Source organism: Sphaerodactylus townsendi, linkage group LG05, assembly GCF_021028975.2.
Source record: "Sphaerodactylus townsendi isolate TG3544 linkage group LG05, MPM_Stown_v2.3, whole genome shotgun sequence".
NCBI classification, from domain to species: Eukaryota; Metazoa; Chordata; class Lepidosauria; order Squamata; family Sphaerodactylidae; genus Sphaerodactylus; species Sphaerodactylus townsendi.
Genome location: NC_059429.1, coordinates 121661870 through 121687286, shown reverse-complemented (window position 1 = coordinate 121687286; position 25417 = coordinate 121661870). Strand labels below are relative to the sequence as shown.

The window sequence follows — 25417 nt, the reverse complement described above, 5'->3', positions numbered from 1 at the left end:
AAGCTGCTGTATACTAAATTAGAGCATCAGTCCATCAAGATCAGCATTGTCTACTCAGACTGGCAGCAGCTGCTCAGGGTCTCTGGTAGAGGGCTTTCATATCACTTTATACCTGGTTGTTTTGACTGAAGATGCCAGGAAATTGAACATGGAAATTTTGCATGCAAAGCCAGGCTTTTCCACTGAGAAACAGCTCTTCCCCCAGACCAGGGGACTGCAACCTGCAGCTCTCCAGATGTTCATGGACTACAAATCCCAGCAGCTCTCCAGATGTTCATGGACTACAAATCCCATCAGCTGGCAGGGGCTGATGGGATTTGTAGTCCATGAACATCTGGAGAGCCGCAGGTTGCAGACCCCTGTCCCAGAGTATAGGTGTCAAACTCGCAGCCCTCCAGAAGTTATGGACTACAGTTCCCACCATCCCCTGCCAGCATGATGCTGGCAGGGGATGATGGGAACTGTAGTCCATAAAATATGGAGGACCACGAGTTTGACACCTGTGCCCCAGAGGGTCAAATATTACCAGAGGATAACATGGTTACACCATGTTTGATTACATAAAACACATTTTTCATAGCTTTAATAAAATTTGTAACAGTTTAGGATTAGCTTTTGTGGCAGCAATATGTAGAAAATATAGAACTCTCGAAGCTGAAAACACAAGTCTGCCTTCTAAATTTTTGGACTGGCTCCAAGACCAAAAGAAAACTGATCAAGGCTTGTCTTAATAGTATTCCACCAAATGTTTAAAACAAATAGGGACACATAAACATAAGTACTGCCCTGTTGGTTCAGCGTGATGATCCAAATAGGTCAGAAGCATTCCATCTGTCAGCAGCCAGACAGACAGTGAAAGGGAGACAATATCCGCCCCGTTTCCTCCCTTCCCCCATTCCACTAGACAGAAGTATCACTAACACAGAGATTAAGTTTGTGTCCACCAGTGGTGACTGGACTTTGAGAGGCTTAGCTTCGGTCAATGCAGCTAATCCCATTAAAGAATCATATGCTAATGGCTATTACTGCACGCAATCAGCTTCCCAAGTTATTGCTGAATCTTATGAACTGGATTCTGTTTGCTTTTAATCTGCTGCTTATCATTAAGGGATGTGTGTATTTGTGTATAGATATTTGTGCATGCATGTATATGGATGTGTGTATTCTGGAATAGCTAATACGATTTTAAACTTTCTCTATAGCTTTCAATATGAAAGACATAGAAAAGGGAACAATATAACTAGAGTTACTCCCATTTTCTCCCACTGATTTCACTATTTGCTTCTTGTGTGACCATTCAATGTTAGTTGTAGATCTGACATAATCTTTCCACTGGAGAATTCTGACTAGAGGTGTAAGAACAGGAATTTTTTTTGGGAGTGGGAATTGTGGAAAAAACTTAGAGCATTTGGGGAACCAAATTCGAGTAAAGAATATCTTCACTGGAGGCGAGTAAAATGTAGTCTGATAAAAGGTATCACTCCGAATGCGTAGAGTGAAAATTTGTATGCAAAACTAACCTACGGCATTAAATGACGATAATTCCTTGCTATACTATCAATACACACGATATATTTTTAAAGATATGGTTTGAAACGCTACATACGATATATTTTAAAAGATACGGTTTGAAACGCTAATTAAATTAAGAGTTATTGTTTATGTTAATCTTGGTTCACGTAAACGCAAACATTTCCCTTAACCGTCATTAAGTTGGGAGAGAATGGATTATACAACAGGGAGGAGAGTGAATGTTCCCCGAGCCTAGCTCCTGATTTCTCAATCAAGATGAAGCCACTACAACTACGTAATCCCTCCTTGATTTCTAGTTTTCTGCTTGCTTATTAGGTAAAGGAGAGACACAATTTTCATGAATCTTAATTTCTACACCCAAATTACACTTACACATGAAAACATTTTACATACAACAGTCTTAAACTTTTGAATTAGTCTTGGGTAATATATCATTCATTTCTTTAAGTTCCTCACCCAATGGTTGGATTGATGTTGGGATCAAAACTGTCTTCTACAAAGCGCCACACATTAAGCCAGTTGCGCCACGCCATTATCACCAGAAGAGGAAAAAAAGACATTCATTTTGAGATTATTATTCAGTCCCCCCCCACCCCCCCCCCCCCCCACCCCCCCCCCCCCCCACCCCCCCCCCCCCCCACCCCCCCCCCCCCCCACCCCCCCCCCCCCCCACCCCCCCCCCCCCCCACCCCCCCCCCCCCCCACCCCCCCCCCCCCCCACCCCCCCCCCCCCCCACCCCCCCCCCCCCCCACCCCCCCCCCCCCCCACCCCCCCCCCCCCCCACCCCCCCCCCCCCCCACCCCCCCCCCCCCCCACCCCCCCCCCCCCCCACCCCCCCCCCCCCCCACCCCCCCCCCCCCCCACCCCCCCCCCCCCCCACCCCCCCCCCCCCCCACCCCCCCCCCCCCCCACCCCCCCCCCCCCCCACCCCCCCCCCCCCCCACCCCCCCCCCCCCCCACCCCCCCCCCCCCCCACCCCCCCCCCCCCCCACCCCCCCCCCCCCCCACCCCCCCCCCCCCCCACCCCCCCCCCCCCCCACCCCCCCCCCCCCCCACCCCCCCCCCCCCCCACCCCCCCCCCCCCCCACCCCCCCCCCCCCCCACCCCCCCCCCCCCCCACCCCCCCCCCCCCCCACCCCCCCCCCCCCCCACCCCCCCCCCCCCCCACCCCCCCCCCCCCCCACCCCCCCCCCCCCCCACCCCCCCCCCCCCCCACCCCCCCCCCCCCCCACCCCCCCCCCCCCCCACCCCCCCCCCCCCCCACCCCCCCCCCCCCCCACCCCCCCCCCCCCCCACCCCCCCCCCCCCCCACCCCCCCCCCCCCCCACCCCCCCCCCCCCCCACCCCCCCCCCCCCCCACCCCCCCCCCCCCCCACCCCCCCCCCCCCCCACCCCCCCCCCCCCCCACCCCCCCCCCCCCCCACCCCCCCCCCCCCCCACCCCCCCCCCCCCCCACCCCCCCCCCCCCCCACCCCCCCCCCCCCCCACCCCCCCCCCCCCCCACCCCCCCCCCCCCCCACCCCCCCCCCCCCCCACCCCCCCCCCCCCCCACCCCCCCCCCCCCCCACCCCCCCCCCCCCCCACCCCCCCCCCCCCCCACCCCCCCCCCCCCCCACCCCCCCCCCCCCCCACCCCCCCCCCCCCCCACCCCCCCCCCCCCCCACCCCCCCCCCCCCCCACCCCCCCCCCCCCCCACCCCCCCCCCCCCCCACCCCCCCCCCCCCCCACCCCCCCCCCCCCCCACCCCCCCCCCCCCCCACCCCCCCCCCCCCCCACCCCCCCCCCCCCCCACCCCCCCCCCCCCCCACCCCCCCCCCCCCCCACCCCCCCCCCCCCCCACCCCCCCCCCCCCCCACCCCCCCCCCCCCCCACCCCCCCCCCCCCCCACCCCCCCCCCCCCCCACCCCCCCCCCCCCCCACCCCCCCCCCCCCCCACCCCCCCCCCCCCCCACCCCCCCCCCCCCCCACCCCCCCCCCCCCCCACCCCCCCCCCCCCCCACCCCCCCCCCCCCCCACCCCCCCCCCCCCCCACCCCCCCCCCCCCCCACCCCCCCCCCCCCCCACCCCCCCCCCCCCCCACCCCCCCCCCCCCCCACCCCCCCCCCCCCCCACCCCCCCCCCCCCCCACCCCCCCCCCCCCCCACCCCCCCCCCCCCCCACCCCCCCCCCCCCCCACCCCCCCCCCCCCCCACCCCCCCCCCCCCCCACCCCCCCCCCCCCCCACCCCCCCCCCCCCCCACCCCCCCCCCCCCCCACCCCCCCCCCCCCCCACCCCCCCCCCCCCCCACCCCCCCCCCCCCCCACCCCCCCCCCCCCCCACCCCCCCCCCCCCCCACCCCCCCCCCCCCCCACCCCCCCCCCCCCCCACCCCCCCCCCCCCCCACCCCCCCCCCCCCCCACCCCCCCCCCCCCCCACCCCCCCCCCCCCCCACCCCCCCCCCCCCCCACCCCCCCCCCCCCCCACCCCCCCCCCCCCCCACCCCCCCCCCCCCCCACCCCCCCCCCCCCCCACCCCCCCCCCCCCCCACCCCCCCCCCCCCCCACCCCCCCCCCCCCCCACCCCCCCCCCCCCCCACCCCCCCCCCCCCCCACCCCCCCCCCCCCCCACCCCCCCCCCCCCCCACCCCCCCCCCCCCCCACCCCCCCCCCCCCCCACCCCCCCCCCCCCCCACCCCCCCCCCCCCCCACCCCCCCCCCCCCCCACCCCCCCCCCCCCCCACCCCCCCCCCCCCCCACCCCCCCCCCCCCCCACCCCCCCCCCCCCCCACCCCCCCCCCCCCCCACCCCCCCCCCCCCCCACCCCCCCCCCCCCCCACCCCCCCCCCCCCCCACCCCCCCCCCCCCCCACCCCCCCCCCCCCCCACCCCCCCCCCCCCCCACCCCCCCCCCCCCCCACCCCCCCCCCCCCCCACCCCCCCCCCCCCCCACCCCCCCCCCCCCCCACCCCCCCCCCCCCCCACCCCCCCCCCCCCCCACCCCCCCCCCCCCCCACCCCCCCCCCCCCCCACCCCCCCCCCCCCCCACCCCCCCCCCCCCCCACCCCCCCCCCCCCCCACCCCCCCCCCCCCCCACCCCCCCCCCCCCCCACCCCCCCCCCCCCCCACCCCCCCCCCCCCCCACCCCCCCCCCCCCCCACCCCCCCCCCCCCCCACCCCCCCCCCCCCCCACCCCCCCCCCCCCCCACCCCCCCCCCCCCCCACCCCCCCCCCCCCCCACCCCCCCCCCCCCCCACCCCCCCCCCCCCCCACCCCCCCCCCCCCCCACCCCCCCCCCCCCCCACCCCCCCCCCCCCCCACCCCCCCCCCCCCCCACCCCCCCCCCCCCCCACCCCCCCCCCCCCCCACCCCCCCCCCCCCCCACCCCCCCCCCCCCCCACCCCCCCCCCCCCCCACCCCCCCCCCCCCCCACCCCCCCCCCCCCCCACCCCCCCCCCCCCCCACCCCCCCCCCCCCCCACCCCCCCCCCCCCCCACCCCCCCCCCCCCCCACCCCCCCCCCCCCCCACCCCCCCCCCCCCCCACCCCCCCCCCCCCCCACCCCCCCCCCCCCCCACCCCCCCCCCCCCCCACCCCCCCCCCCCCCCACCCCCCCCCCCCCCCACCCCCCCCCCCCCCCACCCCCCCCCCCCCCCACCCCCCCCCCCCCCCACCCCCCCCCCCCCCCACCCCCCCCCCCCCCCACCCCCCCCCCCCCCCACCCCCCCCCCCCCCCACCCCCCCCCCCCCCCACCCCCCCCCCCCCCCACCCCCCCCCCCCCCCACCCCCCCCCCCCCCCACCCCCCCCCCCCCCCACCCCCCCCCCCCCCCACCCCCCCCCCCCCCCACCCCCCCCCCCCCCCACCCCCCCCCCCCCCCACCCCCCCCCCCCCCCACCCCCCCCCCCCCCCACCCCCCCCCCCCCCCACCCCCCCCCCCCCCCACCCCCCCCCCCCCCCACCCCCCCCCCCCCCCACCCCCCCCCCCCCCCACCCCCCCCCCCCCCCACCCCCCCCCCCCCCCACCCCCCCCCCCCCCCACCCCCCCCCCCCCCCACCCCCCCCCCCCCCCACCCCCCCCCCCCCCCACCCCCCCCCCCCCCCACCCCCCCCCCCCCCCACCCCCCCCCCCCCCCACCCCCCCCCCCCCCCACCCCCCCCCCCCCCCACCCCCCCCCCCCCCCACCCCCCCCCCCCCCCACCCCCCCCCCCCCCCACCCCCCCCCCCCCCCACCCCCCCCCCCCCCCACCCCCCCCCCCCCCCACCCCCCCCCCCCCCCACCCCCCCCCCCCCCCACCCCCCCCCCCCCCCACCCCCCCCCCCCCCCACCCCCCCCCCCCCCCACCCCCCCCCCCCCCCACCCCCCCCCCCCCCCACCCCCCCCCCCCCCCACCCCCCCCCCCCCCCACCCCCCCCCCCCCCCACCCCCCCCCCCCCCCACCCCCCCCCCCCCCCACCCCCCCCCCCCCCCACCCCCCCCCCCCCCCACCCCCCCCCCCCCCCACCCCCCCCCCCCCCCACCCCCCCCCCCCCCCACCCCCCCCCCCCCCCACCCCCCCCCCCCCCCACCCCCCCCCCCCCCCACCCCCCCCCCCCCCCACCCCCCCCCCCCCCCACCCCCCCCCCCCCCCACCCCCCCCCCCCCCCACCCCCCCCCCCCCCCACCCCCCCCCCCCCCCACCCCCCCCCCCCCCCACCCCCCCCCCCCCCCACCCCCCCCCCCCCCCACCCCCCCCCCCCCCCACCCCCCCCCCCCCCCACCCCCCCCCCCCCCCACCCCCCCCCCCCCCCACCCCCCCCCCCCCCCACCCCCCCCCCCCCCCACCCCCCCCCCCCCCCACCCCCCCCCCCCCCCACCCCCCCCCCCCCCCACCCCCCCCCCCCCCCACCCCCCCCCCCCCCCACCCCCCCCCCCCCCCACCCCCCCCCCCCCCCACCCCCCCCCCCCCCCACCCCCCCCCCCCCCCACCCCCCCCCCCCCCCACCCCCCCCCCCCCCCACCCCCCCCCCCCCCCACCCCCCCCCCCCCCCACCCCCCCCCCCCCCCACCCCCCCCCCCCCCCACCCCCCCCCCCCCCCACCCCCCCCCCCCCCCACCCCCCCCCCCCCCCACCCCCCCCCCCCCCCACCCCCCCCCCCCCCCACCCCCCCCCCCCCCCACCCCCCCCCCCCCCCACCCCCCCCCCCCCCCACCCCCCCCCCCCCCCACCCCCCCCCCCCCCCACCCCCCCCCCCCCCCACCCCCCCCCCCCCCCACCCCCCCCCCCCCCCACCCCCCCCCCCCCCCACCCCCCCCCCCCCCCACCCCCCCCCCCCCCCACCCCCCCCCCCCCCCACCCCCCCCCCCCCCCACCCCCCCCCCCCCCCACCCCCCCCCCCCCCCACCCCCCCCCCCCCCCACCCCCCCCCCCCCCCACCCCCCCCCCCCCCCACCCCCCCCCCCCCCCACCCCCCCCCCCCCCCACCCCCCCCCCCCCCCACCCCCCCCCCCCCCCACCCCCCCCCCCCCCCACCCCCCCCCCCCCCCACCCCCCCCCCCCCCCACCCCCCCCCCCCCCCACCTCCTTGTCCCCCCCCCCCCCACCCCCCCCCCGCCCGAGCCCCCCCCCCCCGAGGTGAACCTGGTGTCCTGCCTGCATGTTATGAAATTAAGTTTTACACCTTCTGTCAAAGTTTAGAAACAGACCCAAGTTTTAGAAGGTGGTAACCTCAGCATTTTAATTTATAAAGGCACTTCTCTCTTACCCTAATTCAGTATAACTATTCTTAATGACATAGTTACTCTCCCGTGTTTAAATAAAACCCAAATTAAGGACTCTGCCTTTATGAAATTTGGAAGCCGGCTTGACAAACACCACCATAGAATGTTACATAGATGTGAATGTCAAAAGTCTTGATATAAACGCAGACAGCCAAACTGAAGTAACTAGATATCACTGAAGTAACTAGACGTCACTTTTGCTCCAAATTTTACCGGATGGATTGAAAGGAAACGATGAACAAATATTAATCTCAGGGACTGTTTCTTCTTCACTGTTAAAAAATACCTATCCATTTCATAAGCAACTAGCCATGTGGACAGTACTTTTAGAAGAGAAGGAAATGTACCTTTCAGATATGACTGTACTTGACTGTAACCTGGCCAAGGAGTTCGGTGACGGGTGGGATATAAATTTACAGAAATACATAAATAAGTAGGTGCATTCACAAAATGGTTTTTTTTGGGGGGGGGGGGGAGACTACTTTGGTATGCCAAAAACTCTCTCCAGCTGGGATTTTCATTCCTCCATACACTGGGGTATAGCTCTCTCTTCCAGAAGCTTCAAAAACATCAACCGATGTGAGAATGTAGCAATCCAGCAAACGAGCAGTAAACATTTGGACCCATGCATCAAAAAAGACTCTAAAATAATTTGCACCACAAAACATAAACAAAAACGTTTCTTCCCAACCAGAGGGAAATCCATCCAAAAGCTGCAAAGCTTATTTGGATTTCAACCCTACTGAACAAGGCCAGATTAATGTGAATAAGTTCAGAAGGTATCCCACCATCCCCACACCCCAAAAAGCATCACACCATAAGCAGAAGAAATCAAAATTACAGCAACAGCTTGACTGTACTCGGCAGGGAAAGGAAAAGGGGCTCTTCCCCAGCCACTCCCCGAGTTTGCCCCAATCTGATAACTTCACACTGAACCACAACAACGAGAGGGGGTCGTTTTATTTCTTCTCCACTCCCCCCAACCCGCCCCCAAGCAATATTGCAAAGATTGACTAAAAGGGGGGTAGGGGAGACACACTCTTCCTCAGCAGGAAGAAGGGGGGGGGGAAACACATAAAAAGATTTGCCAGCTCAAGAGCCCTCTCTGCGCGGGCCTCGAAACTTTCCAGCCCCCCCAACCAACCAACCTACCCCCCCAAGCCTCCCGCCTTCCCTCCCCCCCCCCCTCGACTTACCCCAAGCAGGCAAACTTTGAGCTCCCTCAGAGCCATGGCGAGGCAGAGGAGCGGCTGCTTGTTAACGACGGCACCATAACCCCTCCCTGGAGAAAGGCGCACATCGAAGAGCTGCCTCCCTCTTCCTGGAGGTCAAGCGAAGAAGGGGGTCAAGGAAGTCTCCGGAAAAAAAGGGGTGTAGAAAGAGATACCCCCCGCTCCCCTCAAACAAAACCTCCGCTCTCTCCCCCTCCTCGGCCCCACGGCTGGCTCTCAATCACAGGCGACCCTTCCCTTGGCGCTCCTCAGAGCGCGCAAGCCGTGCGCCATTTTGGACGGCCCCCTATTGACAGTCACCTGACTGGGCCTCTCCACCCCCTTGCAGTGACACACGACGTGGGAGAGGAAGGGGAGGGGAGCCCTTTATTGCCTTTCTGTCTCTTGTCTTAAAAATTATTATTATTATTAGGCTTTCTTAAAAGGGGGGCTTCAAAGACCGAGGGGGGCTTCTGAGGAGAGAAGGGTTTGGTTTCTTCTCGGGGGGCGGCCGGGTGGTTCAGCGCAGGGTCAGGGCGCGCCGGCGGCTCCTCCTCTGCGCCCTCCTTCCCTCTCCACCCATGTCCCTTTCAAAATGGCTGGTGAGTGGCTTTTCGTTCCTCCTGCTTCTTTCACGATGACGGGTGCCTGTTTCTTCTTCTCCTACCTGTGCCAGCTTTTAAAAAATAATATGGGCATTTGGGGGGGTTGCTTTTTTGGTGGTTTGGTTAGATTGCATATCGCGGGCTTGGTGCAAAAAAAGAAAAGAAATTTGCTTGTGGCTCTCTGTGCCTTATTATTTGCAGCGGTGTATTTTTGTTTTAAGAAAAGAGAGAAATAATAACTGTCTCCTCTCCGACAAGAGCCTTCTGGAAAAGAAAAAAACAACAACCAACCCCCTGTGTCTTTTTTCCCCTCCCTCCCTCTCTCTCTCTCTCTCTTTCCTTCCTTTTGTTTTTCTTTATTGTAGGGATCCCTTTGTATTTTGTGGATTTGCAGGATGACTTAGATGATTGTGAGTAACTGATTTAATTTTTTTTTAAAAAAGTAGAAACAAAAGAGGTCTTCTTGTGTCGTCTCGTCGTCACGTTTCTTTTATTTATTTATTTATTTTAAAGAAACCGGTTTCCCCCCCTTCCTTATCTCCCACCCTCAGGGGGTGGGGAAAGTGGTTTGTAAAACATAGTGGTTTTTTTTTTGGCCGCTCTTTGATTGAAGGGATTTGCAGCATTTTAGAAGAAACCTGCATTTTTAGAAGTAGCGCAGATTGAGCAGAATGTGCTGAAACGCCATGGTTTTAATATCCACTGCTAGCAATTTAAAATGTGCCTCCAATGGGTAGGCAATGAGATCGTTCTGAGGGTTAGTCTAAAAATGTCAAGATTTCCGTTTTTATTTTTAGAAAGCTGTTTTGCAGGTGCTTATTTTAATTTACACGAATCCACTAATTTTACATGAACACACTCACGTCCTGTTAGAAAATAAAAAAAGGGAAGGGGCAGACTTTAAAAATGGGTGACTGGGTAAGCTGGTAAGGATTTTTAAAAAATTATTATTTTTGCAGTTCCAGTAAAATAAATGTGCAGAAAAAACCTCAGCTCTGTAAAGGTCACATAGTATTCTTCTGCATCATGGAGGGTGAATAGATACAGATTTCTAGGTCAAGCCAGGAATACGGAGGAAAAGGATTGACTCGCTCAGGACTGCTGTCAAATGTCCACAAGAGTGTTCACTGTTGCAGTTTTGAAAAATCCAAATAACCCCCCACCCCCTCCAAAAAAATTCGGTTAGTGTTGTAAAGTACCTGGTAAATATAATATAAGCACGATTCAATATACTGAAAAAAGGTTGTAGCAGAAATTGTTGGTGAAGGAGTTGTGGGGGGGGGGGTTGGGCTTATATTAATCTTGCTATAGAAACTTTAATTGGCTTCCCCCACTTATGTTAAATAATTTGTGCAGCTTATATGTAGTCTTGATTCTGCAAGGATACTTATTACTAAGATAGATCAATATACTTGATGTACATTTGCACAAACCTTGGATTTTGAACTGCTGCATGTAATAACTGTGGCTAGTACTTAACTTGTCTTCTATTTGCCCCTGGATTTCTTTCAAAAAACAACTAGCTCTTGATATTGCTGATATTTCTCATCAACAGCTTTGAATGCAAGGAAGCTTTCCTATATCTTCTACAAAAGCAAGGACCTGTGGGAATATAGAACATCCCTGACAGAACTAATTGGCCCAAAAGAAAGACCATTGCTCTTGGCTTTCTAGTGCCGAAATCCTGCAGGAGTTGACAAACTTGGATTAATTAACATGTCTTTAGCATATTAACCAGTGACCTTCAAAGTTCTTAAGATTAATTGCATTTTCCTTTACTGAATAAAACATTTAACGTAAGCTAGGAGCTGAAGTGTTTAAGAGCGGTGGAGAACTGCGGTTGATTCCCTAGTCATCCACATGGCCTTGACCCCGTCACAGTTCACTTAGAACTCTCTCAGCTCAACCAAGCAGGCAATGATAAACCACCTCTGAATGTCTCTTGCCCCATAGGTCACCTGGGACTTGACCGCCCCGCCCCCAGGTTAAAACATACTCTTGTCACTGGCCATAAAGTTTCAGAGGTGGTGACCATGTGGAGTGCTGTTGCCATAGGACGATCTCAGTATCATTTGCCACCTAAAATGTGCATCGTTAACATGAAAATTGTTTCTGTGGTCGGGGAAGTCACAAAGTTGGCAGCTCTTGCGCATTTCCTGAAGAGATGCAGCTTCAAATTCTATCCCCCCCCCCCCCCCCCCCCGTGATGAAGTTAAATGCATGGAGCAGTCGTTCACTCTCAGCTTACTTCACAGGGTTCTTGTAAGGATAAAATGCTGAAAAGCTCGCGAACATTATGCTGAACTCCTTGGAAGAAGTGTGGGAAATTAATTTAAAAACAACAAATGGGAGGCATTTAAAAAGATGCCTTGGGCGAGTATTGATGGTGGGAATAATTGTGATTCTTAAGGATCTGACAGGCCAATCCAGATGAGGGGGGAGCTCTGCAGTGGCTGGGGACAATGCAAGGAAGGAAGCATTGCCTCCAATGGAACTTCAGGCAGTGTAGCAAACAGTGTGTGTGTGTGTGGGGGGGGGTGACCCCCCACTGCTACCCGGAAAACTCCGTTAAAAAGGGTGACTTGTGCCACATTTTTTCCTTTTTTTGTGCTGATGCAGTTCTGGGGTGGAAACCTCTTCCAGGTTGGCTGTTGTAAGATCCGCAGCTCCCGCCTGCCGCCCTGTTTACCCTGCCTGCCGATATAGGTGCCACTTACACCGGCACAGGCTCACGCTGCTCCCACAGCCCATTCAACACACACCCCTATCTGGATTGGGCTGTTAATGGAAGATTTATGCTTATAATGTCTTTTAATGTCTCTCAGCTCTGTTCTTCTAGGCAACATTTTGCTATGAAACTTGTGTTGTCAATTCCACTGGTAATTGCAGAAGTAAGAAGTTACTGCAACCTCAGCTGCTGAGTAGGTTCCGGGTTACAAATTTTAGTCTTGCCCTGTTTATTTTTGATACGGATGCTCTCTTCAAAATTGCTGGCACTTGTTTGATTGGAAGGAGAACTTGAGCAAGAAAGCACTTCTCGTTTCCATTTATGCACAGTTACGTACAAGCTGCCAGTTCTAGCTATTTTAACGACAGTCTTGTGACTTGAAAAATAAAAATAGTTTAAGAAAACCTCCCCCTTGTTTCCCATTTTGTTTCAGTAGTTATATTCCCTAGTTATGGATTAAAACATAATAACAATGTGATGGAGACTTCTAAGCACTTTCTTTTAATTTAGGGAGTTCTATGGCAAGAACATGTGCTAGTGGTTAAGAGTGGCAGACTGTAATCTGGAGAACTGGGTTTGATTCCCCACTGCTCTACATGAAGCCTGCTGGATGGGCCAGACACAGTTCTCTCAAACCTCTCTCAGCTCACACAAACGCAGGCAATGGCAAAACACCTCTGAACTTGGAAATCCTACAGATCTAGAAGTCAGCTGTGGCTTGACCGCCCTTTCCACTATCCACCACATGGCAAGAGCATGATCCTGTTTTTCTAACTTTAGGCTGCCATGCAGTTCAGTAGGTCAGGTTAGGTCTGGCTGCCACAGTATTGCTCTAATTGCAAACAGTTCTCAGAACACCCAGCTAGAATCATAGGTTTCATCATCAAGAAAAATACCGCACTTTCAAACTGCTTGTGTGCTCAAGAAGCAGCGTAGTCAGCAAAATCCACTTGCAAACAGTTGTGAAAGTGGTTTGAAAATGCATTATTTTGCGTGTGCGGAAGGGGCCATAGAGTCTGCTCAGTGCTTTGTGCAGGACTAGAGCCATAGATATAAGTAAATATTTATGCCTAGTGAACCTATGCAGCTTAACAGTCTTTGAAGGGTTTGTGTGTGTATGGTAGACAAATGACATTGAGGAAGTAAAAGTGGGGTATAAATGTAGGATGGAAAACAGCTTGTAGCAGATTATTATTATTATTATTATTATTATTTATTTAATTTGTATACCGCCCGATCCCCGAAGATAAAGAAATGTCGTCATTGTTGGAAAAGAAGTGGATGGTGAACTGATAAAGCAAGTGTTTGTAAGGCTTAACAAATATTTGTTTAGTACAGATTTATCCCGCCCGTCTCCTGTGGACCTCACTGTGATGTAAGAGGTTCGCAGCCCTTAAAATAAACCTGTGAGGGAGAGATACTGTTGGCCCAAGGTTGTCCAGTGAGTTTTTCATAGCATGTCGTGGTTTAGCCACATTTGGTCTAACACTCTAAGCCACTGCACCATACAGGTTGTCACTTGCTGCGACACCACTCAGGTGAAAAGACCTCTTTCAAAGGCTTGTGTTTAGTGTGGATCCTAGGAAAAAAAGTTAAAATTAGAAATATTTGGGGAAACGAATGAGTACATATGTCAGAAATTTGACCATACAAGAAAAAGCTTAGAAGCACTGGCTATGTGGACACAATTTAAAGTGCTTTTTGTTGTCTTTAAAGCCCTGTGGCATTAAAGATGCATTTTATCTCTTAGGTGTCTTGAGTCTGAATGTTTTTGAGCTGGAACAGTTTGTATTTTAGTCTGCCTTAATTGTGTTCATGTCTTTGGGACTTGCTTGCCACATTGTGTGTCACCTTGAGTCCAAGGAGTTTCAATGGGATAGCAGTAAATAAATAAATCCCTTTTGAAGCCTCTATGTACGAATAATGTATCATTCTATTTAATATTCTGACTATACCTAGGGACTGATGAGTTGTAGCTACCACAATTCATGACTGAATGATATGATTTTAAGCAAAACTATTTAAATCATGGTTTAAATTATCATCTTTTTTCTTTTCAGTTTAAACTAGGTTCCCCAAATAATGTTTGAGAGTTTGTTACTCTCTAATCCCTAAATCGTGTTAATTTAAATTATTTATTATTTAATTATTTAAAACATTTAGTAGCCATCTGTAATGGTGGCTAGCTCAGACCGAGCGGGCATACACCTAAGGTTCCTCAGGAGTCCCTGCGAGCCTTGCTCTCACTGCCACCAGTTATGTATAATCAGAACTTTGTGAGGGGATTTTTATTTTCCCCTTCAAAACTGACTCTTTCCCTCTTAAATGACTCTTGAGGCTTATTAACGGGCAAACAAAGATGAAACATTTATTTACAGAATTACAGGAAAATAAGTTACAGAAATAATTAAATTTTTCCTTTTCTCTGGCCGGAATATTTTATTAAATACTTAAGTTGTTTCAGATATTCGGTTATAGTTCCCAAACAGTTTTCTGGCTCAGTTTTAATAATCCTACTAAACTTGTTACACAGGGAAAAAATCTTTCCTTCACAGAACTTAACAGATACTTAAATACAGTGGAACCTCGGTTTTCATTGGCAATCCGTCCGAAAAGAATAGATGAAAACTGAAACCGATGAAAACCGAGGCAAACTTTTCCATAGGAATCAATGTAAATCCAACTAATCCATTCTGGGCACTCCAAAAAACATACCAAAACCACATTTTTTGTGGTGAATAAACATAGTGTTTAATGCTGAAAACAGTAACAAACAATAACACTAGGACCAGCTTCAGAGTCAGTGGACCAGTGTTGCACCCGAAAGCTGTCCAAAGAGGTCTGTTTCTGACGCCTCTTTAAGATTTGTCTGAAATGGGGCAAGACATTGTCATTTAACAAGTTGCAGAAATGGCCTTCAACAGCTTTGTCCGGGTGATTTTTCTCCACAACCCCCTGCACCTTACTGCAAATTGATGAAAACCAAGACAAATTTTTCACTTAAAAAATCGATGAAAACCAAAACTGATGAAAACCAAAGGCAATGAAAGCCGAGGTTCCACTGGATCCGACTCCTTTCATGCTGGGCTTCCTAGGGCAGGGTCTGGGGTATTCCACCTGGGAACCCGCTCCTGACTTTGTTAACTAAGTAATCTCCACCCTCAGAGACTTCACTGTCCCATACCTAGATGCTTTCTTCTCAGAGACCTACAGACAAACCCTCCACGTGATATAAATATTGCCCTTGTGATGATGTTTCCTTAGGAACTTGGCACAGGTTTCACATTTAGCCTGGCCTTCCTGGTCCTCCACCACAACACTGCTATCCAGCCTCTTGAGAACCAGAGCTCTCTCCTTTTCTCCTCTCCCTCACGAGCTCTCACCCTCTGGCCTTTTAAACAGTTGCAGTTCCAGCCAGACAATCAGGTGCAGCTCCGAGTAAACTCCTTAAATTCCTTTTGCTCTGGCAGAACGGCACTTTAAAATTAACTGTTAATCAACAATCCGTCACACCATCTTTCTTCCATTAAGGAAATTAAGGTGGCTTACAACAGAGGCAAAATACACACAAAATATGGAATAAGGAGATTTTCAGTTAATTCTAATCTGGAGGAACTGGGTTTGATTCCCCGCTCTGCAGCCTGAGCTGTGGAGTCTTATCTGGGGAATTCAAATTAGCCTGTGCACTCCCACACATGACAGCTGGGTGACCTTGGGCTAGTCACAGCTTCTCGGAGTTCTCTCAGCCCCACCCACCTCACAGGGTGTTTATTGTGAGTGGGAAAGGGCAAGGAGATTGTGAGCCCCTTTGAGTCTCCTACAGGAGAGAAAGGGGGGGGGGATATAAATCCAAACTCTAACTCTAAACTCTTAATGTTTCCTGCTACTTCTGTATTGCACAACTCTCTTGCCTTGCGTTAATTCCGTGCCATAAATACAAACTCTCTGTTTGTGTGACCACAGCATGTGCAGTGAATGCACATGGGGGATTGGGTAGGTAGGACTGCAGAAACAAGCCATGCTCTTGAGCTGTGTATGTTCATTAGAATGTATTCTGAGTCTCTGCAAATGTGCAGTCTTGTGTGTAGGCTTGGGAGCCCTGCAGAAGGTAAGGTTCATGGTTATGCAGAGGTGGTTTATACAAGAATAGTGTGTATATTTAAAGATTGAACTGAAAACTAAAATCTGTAACAAAATAGTTTTATAATGTAGTGTACACAAAAAACGTTCTTTAAAAAGACAAGGCTTGAAATATAGGCTGCATGTCTTTAAAAAGCTGTATGGCCATTAGGTTTTGTCATTCATTGATCTCACACACATCTGGAAACCTTGGTAATTAGATACCAGATTCATCGCTTCTCGGTCTTTTGGCTAAGATCAAGTGTAGATACCAGATTCAATGTGAGCCAATTTCAATGGTAAAAGACCCATGGTTTGTGCTGGTAGACAACATTAGGCCACGCAGGATACAAAGGTTTTTCAATTTCTAATTAAAAAAAACATGTAAGGTGTGTTTCCGGATGGGTTATTTTTAGTAATCTTGTTTGTATGTATGCGCTCTGAGGAAGGCTGAACAGACCAAAATGCAAATGGTCCCTTATTGGTCGCTTATATGATTGTATCATCAACAGTGTTTGAGATTTGTGTAAAAGCTTGTACTGATTTTTAAGGAGTAGCCTGTATTTCAGGCCTTTCGTTTTTAATTAATGTTTTTGTGTAAACTATATAATAAATACAATTATTTTGTTATAGTTTTACAGTTTTCATCTCAACCTTTGAGGCTTCCTGAATTGTTGTGGTTGTGTGTTCTCTTTCCCCCCTCTGTCTGCCTTCGGTTCTCTCACTAGTGTGCATTGAAAAAAGCACAGTTTGGTGTTATATTCAAACTTGAAAGCTATCACTTGTCCTTCCCTTCCAAACCAGGATTGCAAAGTATGAACCCAACAAATTTGTAAAAGAAGCACAAACTATAGTTTGTGTGGGTTTGAATGTAGCAACAAGCTATTGTATTTTTGAGGCTAACATGGAAGGCACTAGTAGGCTTTCTGGTTACCTACCTGCACAGGTCATTCTCCACCCTCAAGATATTGAGGCACAGGGGGGGAAATGTTGGAAAATGGTCTCCATAGTAACTCTAGGAATTTCCATATGTCTCCATTATCTTTACTGTATAGATGAGTAGAAATTGCTAGAGTTTCCCCCTTATGAATATAGAGTGACACTTGACAATGTAAAAATTGGCCATTCCTTCAGGAGGTAGGAAATGGGTCTCAATGACTCAAAATTGAATAATTCCAAACTGTCTGATTAAATAAGATAAAATAGAGCAATTAAGTCCACATGACTTCAGGCTGTTCCTGAGCTCTGTGATAAGTTATCTAAGTTCTTAATGTATTTGTGCAACCTTGTTTATATCTGAAGGACTAATTCACATGACCACTTGGTTTTGATAGTCACAGAAGCCACAAAATATAATCACAGGTGAAAGAAAGGCTGAGTGGAACCTTCTTCCTGGAAGTATATGTTTGCTGGAGATATCTCTTCTTTGTGCAAGACAGGATATCTCTTCTTTGTGCAAGACTTAGTAGACTAGATAACTCAATTGTCTCTTCCCAATTATATCAAAACGAGCTATGTGATAGGTTTCAGATAACTCTGAAAATGATGCATGACAAAACCTTCCATGTAAAGAGTGTATGAATCAATACACATCTTTGTGTGTTCCTGTTACTACGTCTTACTCCAGAGGTGCCTGTTGAGTAGTCATATTTATAAATATTTCAAGCCCTCTAGGCAGAATTTTAGTAGCTTGCATTAATTTGCTTTAGAATGAGGGCAGGAAGGTAGAGTTATTGTGTTGGGATGAGTAATTTGCTAGTAGATAGCTCTGGATGTTTGTTGTAAATGTTGGACTGATGTCAGGAGTCCAACATTAGCCTCAGAATTCTTTGCTGTAGACTGATCTCTTGGGTAGTTGGCCCACGTTGCCAGATTCTGCTGTTGCATTTACAGCTTTGGTTGGCAAATTGGCATCTTTAATCTTTTAAATTTTGTTTAATCTCGCAGCTGCTAGCTTTTTTGGCTGGTTGTTGGTTTTTCATTACAATTCGAGCCTTTCCCAGAGGCCTGGGACATTGTGATGCATGAGTGTAGTATTTGTGCGGATCCCAGCAGGGCTGCCTTTTGAATCAGACAGATGTTGATTTTGTCAATTTGAAGATGTTTTAAGTGTGGCCGTAGTGTTTTCAGAATGGAACCCAGGGTGCCGATTACCACCGCTCAGCTGAATAATTAATTTTATAAATAGCTGTTAGTGCCCAGCATCAAGTTCTGCAAATTAGGCACTTACACTTCTGACCACTGGACCCCTCCAGCCTCCCTGTCCCACAGCAAAGTACAACAACGCAGCCTGGACAAAGATGCACACAGCCTGGACAAAGATGCACACAAAGATGCACACGTTTTTAGAGGGGGAGACCCACTCCACCAACTAGCCTTCTTGGCCGTGAACTGCATGTTATGTGGCAAAGAGCCACATGTGACTCACAAGTCACAATTTGGCCACCCCTACCCTATTCCAACCTGCCATCTCCTACAGCAGTAGTGGCGAACCTATGGCACTCCAGATGTTTATGGACTACAATTCCCATCAGGCCATCAGTATGGCCAATTGGCCATACTGGCAGGGGCTGATGGGAATTGTAGTCCATGAACATCTGGAGTGCCATAGGTTTGCCACCATGGTTCTACGGGTTCCCACCTTCTCCTAGACGGACCTCCCTCCCTCCCTCCCTCCCTCCTCCTCTCTTTCTCTGGGAGCTGCTGCCACCACCTGACTGTTGTCGGAACTGCTCACTGGGGAGGATCTAGACCAGTGGTTCTCAACTTTCCTAATGCCGCGACCCTTTAATACAGTTCCTCATGTTGTGGTGACCCCCAACCTTAGCATTTATCCATTTTACAGATGGAGAACACTGATGCAGAGAGTCTTAGGCGACCCCTGTATAAGGGTCGTTCGACCCCCAAAGGGGTCACGACCAACAGGTTGAGAACAACTGATCTAGACCCCTAGCTTCCTTTCCAACTCTGAGACCTGTCCTCTGTGTCTCCCACTGCCCTCACTCCTGAGCATCATGGGGACAATTTATAGCCTGGGGTACCCCTGGAGTAATAGCCGCTTGTCAACAGGCCAGAGTGCGGGCGGGATATTAAAAGTTTCCTTCAAACCTCATGTCGAAAAAGCCATGAAGCTCTTCACAGACTCCACTAATTCAGAGGTCAGAATCTGATAGTTTAGTCCCCTTCTCTTCATACTCTTTTAAGGAAAAAGTTCATTTTAGGTTGCTCTTGATTTGTCAGAAGTTGAACCGATAGGCTGCCTAGGCCTTTAGCCACTGCCGCACATTTTAAGCATTCTTCTTCTTTGTTCTGACACATTTTGACAAATGCTGTACTTTTCCTCAAGAACTTTGCCAATAACCAGCCCTCTCTGCTGCCAGAAAAGCAACTCATGATCTTGTTACATCTTATCATGTTGCTCTGCCATATCCTACCTCTCCCAGTGTTTTTATTGGCTTCCCTCACATCTAATTTGTATATTTGGTTTTCACTGCTCCACATTCTGGCATTCCCACCCACCCCCTTGAATTAAATTTAAAAACCAAATTGGGTGAAATGGGTCACCAGCTTTTTAGGTCGTGGACTTTGTAGCTTCCAGGCATTAGCTGTAGAACTAGTTAAGCTGTGAAGCTTGATGTTGGCATGTGAAATATTTTAAGTTTCTAACATCAGCATCCTAAGCAAAAATTGCACTCTTCCAAGTCCATTACAGTCAGTGGACTTAGAGGAATATAGCTGAGTTTAGAATTGCATCACCAGAACTGTTTATTGAGCATATTTTAAATATATGGTTGTGTTCCTGAACTTTGTAGCAGCTTGCAGGCTTTGGACAGTAATGGACAGCTTTAGTTCATTTTTATACCTGCAAGCTTTCTTTTAGATGTGAGAACACTTGTGTTTCTGTCAGGAGGCATGGGAGTAGAAAGATGGGGAGAGGAACGGTGGGGGCTGGGGTGGGGGGAGTGCATGCGCACATAGATGCTGGTAAGTTTCTGGCTGGGAAACCAAGGCAGATTACTGCTTCTGCTATATTTTCATGTTAAGCTTGTTTTCACTTGCCAAATGCAGCCAGTCTTGTGTGCCTAACCAATAAGTTGCAAGACCTAGCTGTGTCCCTTGATGATCTTCTTCTTATGACTGCTAATGAGATATACCGTCTCATAAAGCAAAGACTCTTTGAGCAGGACTTCCAGAAACTGATGGCACAAGCAAATAAAACCTTCTCTCCAATCCATCTGCATATTTTGCCTTGTTTTCCCACTCCTGCTGACTACATCTTCTACATGAGCCCACTCTGAGATGCGCTGTCACTTTAGCCAGATGCAATGTTCTCCTTCCTTCTACCTCTGTAGACCTGATGTACAACAGAGAGCAAGCACCATCTTCCATTCTTCTACCTGACATAGATCTTGCACCCTGGGCAATCCTGGTCTTGAAGAAACCGGTCCATCATGTTCTATTATATTTAGCCTCTCTATATGCTGCTGTAGAGCTGTCAAGACTACTTGGTCCTCTTCATAACTGGATCTTAGGTAACACTACAGATGCTGGGTTTCTCTAAAGGCTTTTGTCTCCTTTGTTAGAACAGCAGCAACTCAACTCGTTACCCTATCTAACAAACCTGCTAGATTCTTGTGTAAGTTTATGTCATCACTGAGCGCTCCCAAATGCTTAGTAGACTCAATCCCCAATCTCAAGTGGTTTTAATATTCCAGCTCTCACGATGCTTGTTTTTTTTTAAAGCTTCTTTTTACTCAACCAGTTTCCTATTGCTTATAATTTATATATATGCTTTCATTAAAGGTTTCATCATCCCATCATTGCATAAAGGGAATTCCATAGAAGCAGAAATTAAAAAGGCTCCCTTTGAATTGTAAAAAAGACCCGCTTATTCAGACATCTTAGAAAGCTCAAGTACACGAGAGTACTTAGGAATAAGATCTCCCGCCAGAAACATCACAGGTTATAACTCTGTCCATCCCATCCTCTCCCGGATTCCCACCTATGGGAGCCACGGAGGAGGCTCTATCTCCCTCGCAGTGATGATAAAGGTCCTCCGCTACTGGAGAAGCCTGGCCCATCGCCTCGGGCTGTAGGAGATGTACTCAAGGCCATATTGTATGTACTGCCCCCTCCTCATCAACACCATTGAATCCTTTTACACTCTGGCTACCTCCCCTAAAAAAAAAGACCCCTCCTCCATGCGTTTCAGAAAGCGGAAAGGCGCGTGGAAAGCAGAAATAAGGGCGGGCGCTCAATATTTTCGAATAAACTCCATTGATTATACCCAGAGGAATATCCCACCTAAGAGACTTAGCCATGTGCAAAAGCGCTTTGCGATTAAAAGTTTAGAGTCCAGGATGGCGCCAATTTTGTAAATGCTTGTAGCCATCAATGTAATTGAACCTAGTCGGTAATCTCCTCAAGCTGGTCGTAAGCTGCCAGGCATCGGAAACAGGAGCCTCAGCAAAATTGAGTAAACTCGGAAATGGAAGACAGGATGGAATGTTACTAAGAGAGTTAGAGCCAAAATCCACCGGCAGTGATAATTTCATTAATCACTCTTTAGTAATCCTAGAAAGAGTCCCACTAACCTTTTGCACCTAGCTTTAGAAATTTACGCGCACGCCTCTGAGATTTTCGTGTAGATAAATTTTGACACTCCAGGCCTACACGCATAAAACCTGAGCGGTGCTTTATCCGCTTTGCAGCTTTTTGGGAGTCTTTAGCCTGTTGTAAGGCAGTCTTCGACCACCGCTTTCCACCTTCGTGCCTGGTAGATGGAAACCCATTGTTGAAACTCTTGAGGATCCAATGCTTCCATAGATGGTAGTTGCGTGCAACGGGCGGAAGGAGCGTATTTTCACTGACAATAAATTTCGAAGGGGTTTTTTTTTGTACTGCTATGAACCGCATTGTTATAGGTATGCATTCCTGCAAACGAATTAAAAGCTCGCGACTTCAATTCGTCTTGGAAGGTAGTAGTTGAGTGAAAATAACGTAGCCATACTGCTCCTAGGAGTTCTGTTCGTTTCTCTCCGCCTTCACACGCTACTTTGAAGGCGTGGTAGGAAAGCGGCGACCGCTGGGCGGCCTTTCTAACAACCCTAGAAAAAAAAGCTTTCCAGAACTTTCTGAAATGAATTGGGGGGTCAGGGCCGTGGAGAGACCAATTCTGAGGCGTAGTGGAGGTGTGCAGACGGTAAACGTGCTGGAATGAACAGACGCTAACGCTTAACTTCAAGGAGGCCGGAGGGGATGGGAAGCAATACATGGAATAATAAAATGGGCTTGTTTGGGAAATAAGTCCACCACCACCCACAAGACCGCGGTTGCCATGCGACTTTCTGGCAAATCTGTAAATAAAATCCATGGAGATGACTTCCCAGGGCGGAGGCCACCGAGAGGTTCACCAGACCATGGGCTTTCCCCCGAACGGGTCTTACCGTCTGCACAAACAGAGCAACCTTTGATGTATCGCCTCTAATGTCCTGAGTGACGCTTTACCAGAATTACCATGGCCAAATGCAGAGTTTTTAGAAAGCCAAAATGTCCAGCCGAAATGGCATCATGGCAGGCCTCGAACCTGTTTGTGGGAGGGGGAGGCATCGCATCAAATAATCCTCCGCCACCAAACGCCATTCTCCAAACGCGAATTGGGAGTCAGCCTTCCGCTGAGGTTCTCAGAGGCCCTCGGGCCTCCCTCAAGTTCCGTGCAGGAAAGGAGAGAGACTCAGGCTGGGAATGGGCGGAGAAGGAGGAGTGGATGTCTGAGGATCGGGTGACAGCCAGCCCCTAATTGGGAGGGGAGAGAACAGTGCGGAATGTCCTGTTGGCTCCACCTCCTCCTCGGCAGGCTGCAGGATGCCATCAGCCAGCTTCTATTGGCTCTTCCTGGGAAAAAATGGACCGTGGAAAGAGAAACGAAAAAGAAATCGCCCAACGGTTATTGCTTTAAGAGACATCTTGAGGGGGGGGTGGAGAGGGCTGCCAAGTTCTTGTGATCCGGGTTCAAACTTGAAAGGGTGTTTAGCCCTCCTGTTTTCAGGCGGCTAGCGGAGAGTGCTACTCTTTACCTGGCTTCAACAGTCTCTTTATCCCTACAGTCCAGCGTTGAGTTCAGCACCGGAGGAATTTCTTTTGATAAATAAGCACACTGGAACCAGCCTCTTATCATCTTTATTTCTCTCTGCAACAGGAGCCAAGCTAGCTTTGTCCGAGTAATCCACGGAACTACAAACCCAGGATGAGATCTGGGGTTAGGTGCTTCTTTAGGATAGGATTACGGTGGTAAAGCAGACTTTAAAGCTGAAAGGCCGCCCTGACATTCTTCGGATCAATGGGTAAAGGGCCCCTGGCTTATGGATAGTGGATCTTTACCTCTTTAGTGCGCAGAGGTCTGTGAGGAGGGAGGAGTCAGTTCTAGCTGAATTCGAGGGGTATAAAGTCAATGATAAAAGATTAGCAAAACTCTAGAAAAAGATTGGAGTTCTTTTCCCGCTTGAGTAAAGGGTAGCAAAGCCATTGGAGGACCGCGAGATCAACTTTAGCAGGATCCATTTTAGGCCCTCTGGTAGGATCCAGCAACCCAAATGAGTCATTAGAGGCTCTGGTGGAAACAGCATTTCGAAGTTTGGCAAGTGGAGTTGTTGAGCAAAGCGCTTCCAATACTCCTCAACCAATGCTCTTCCATGTTCATCCATGGTTTTTGTAAGATAAATTAAAAACGCCATCTAAGTACACCACTACCCTTTCTCCTTGCAAAATAATAAATCATGGAGAATCCTTGCATTGATTAAGGGCCATAAAAAGCTCCGGGGCCCCACTTAACCTTAATGGCATTATTAAGTATTCAGAACTGTATCCAAGAGCTTTGTAGTTAAATGCAGTCCAAGTATTTCATAGCCTTCAGCCCGAAAAGATTCTTAACTCCAGCAGTAAAGCTTCTCTCAAGTCCAACTTAGTAAAGATGCGCCCCTCGCCCAATGCATCTAGTAAAAAGGGTCCTTGATCAAAGGCAAAGGTACTTATTGGACAGGGAGACTGCATTAGAGACCTCATTGCAATCTGTGCAGAGCCGGTGAAGACTCCATCTTTCTTTTACAAACAATACAGGAGCAGCATGTATGTGTTTGGTGGTTCACCACATTATGAACTCAGCAGGAGCGAAATTTCACTTATCTTAAGAAGGTGGCACGGAGTTCCTTCTCCTCATTGGGACTCATCGCGGTAGGATTCTACCTTTGGGCAGTTTCGCGCTCTGGCTGCATTACGATTTTGCAGTCGAAAGGTCTCTGTAAGTGGGTGGCAACTGATCGTGAAATTTCTTGTCTCTGAAATAATATTTGGCTAAGATCCACCGATTGGTACCGGGATACCGTAGAAATCAGGGAGCAATCGCTTTTGAAAAACTGAAGCCAGGGGTGTGAAAATCAGGAGAAGTCGAAGTTTCCTTAATTCATGTATCCCCGTAGGGAAAGGGTCCAGTGAATTCCCAAGATCCTTTCTTTCCAAAGGAATTTAGGGTTCATGCAATAAATAAATCCGCATGGTAATGAACTGATAGTGCCTTTACTACCGGGCTTCAGAATAAAACTAATTTTCTCCCAATGAGTCGGGCGAGCGGAGGAGAACCTGGCTCGTTTTAGACTGGAGATCATTGGTCCTTCGCCTCCCGAGAGAGGACTACCGGCCCATTTGGGTGAATGGTATGGGGCTTAGCCAGGGACTTAATTCACCAGACCTTAGCTCCTCCGCCACCTTAGCCGCATTAGAATAATGGAGCAGCCAGGAATCACGCGGCTGAGGCTACTATAATGCGAAAGTGCTTCTTAAAGGGTTGGCCAGAAACGCTTTGATTGTGGAATGGGAGGGTTTCGCCTTCACTCACCGCTGCCTGAGTCAACGCTATGTCCATGGGCCGCTATCGAAGAAAGGCAGACAGCTGCGCCCTCCTTCGGTCGCCGGAGTATCGCCGATGGTGCCTTTAGAGCCGAAGCCCGCTGGGGTTGGCCCCTTGATTTGGCGTGGTGAAAGCTTGGCAGATGCGAGGTGCAGCGCTACCGAGCCCGGTTGAAAGCCTATTTCTGTTTGCTTCGGCAGTTGGCGGCTAGGGATGACCTCTGGACCTCGGTGAGTAAAGACATTAATAACTTCCAGACGGCTATTTAATGGCCGGAGGTGGTCCTCGAAGGGGCTGCTGAGCTTGGCTTGGTGGAAGCGTAGTGGCAGGCAATTCGGCGCATGCGACATCCGGCATCGTACTGCAATTTGCCGTGACGCGCACCTGATCCCTGTAATTCCAACTTGGCAATCCAGCAATAGAGTAAGCGGGGACCCTCGAATTAAAGACACCGGCTTCACGAAATTTGCCGCCGCATTTACTTGCGCATCCGGAGAAGCATTCGCGTATTGCATTTCACAGAAACTTCAGGCCACTTTACAGGAAGGAAGTTTTCCAGCAGCCGCCGCATCGTAAATTCCA

The 25417-nt window shown here is 53.4% G+C and overlaps 2 protein-coding genes across 5 annotated transcripts in view; one reads left to right on the top strand and one right to left on the bottom strand.

Moving 5' to 3' along the window:
- Positions 1-8984, bottom strand: part of RAB22A (RAB22A, member RAS oncogene family) — a 28467-nt gene extending 19483 nt beyond the window's left edge. The window contains exons 1-2 of one of the 2 annotated variants that reach the window (XM_048496159.1): positions 8435-8984; positions 1990-2046 (exon numbers count right to left, since the gene is read on the bottom strand). In XM_048496159.1, coding sequence (XP_048352116.1) covers positions 1990-2046; positions 8435-8502 — 125 coding nt within the window. In that variant the 5' untranslated portion in view covers positions 8503-8984. Of the gene's footprint in view, positions 1-1989; positions 2071-8434 lie in introns of both variants that reach the window. The other variant, XM_048496158.1, reaches the window with a different exon arrangement.
- Positions 8799-25417, top strand: part of LOC125432535 (serine/threonine-protein phosphatase 4 regulatory subunit 1-like) — a 66448-nt gene continuing 49829 nt past the window's right edge. The window contains exons 1-2 of one of the 3 annotated variants that reach the window (XM_048496155.1): positions 8799-9083; positions 9452-9496. In XM_048496155.1, coding sequence (XP_048352112.1) covers positions 9077-9083; positions 9452-9496 — 52 coding nt within the window. In that variant the 5' untranslated portion in view covers positions 8799-9076. Of the gene's footprint in view, positions 9084-9451; positions 9497-16427; positions 16433-25417 lie in introns of those variants that run through there. The other 2 variants (XM_048496156.1, XM_048496157.1) reach the window with 2 other exon arrangements.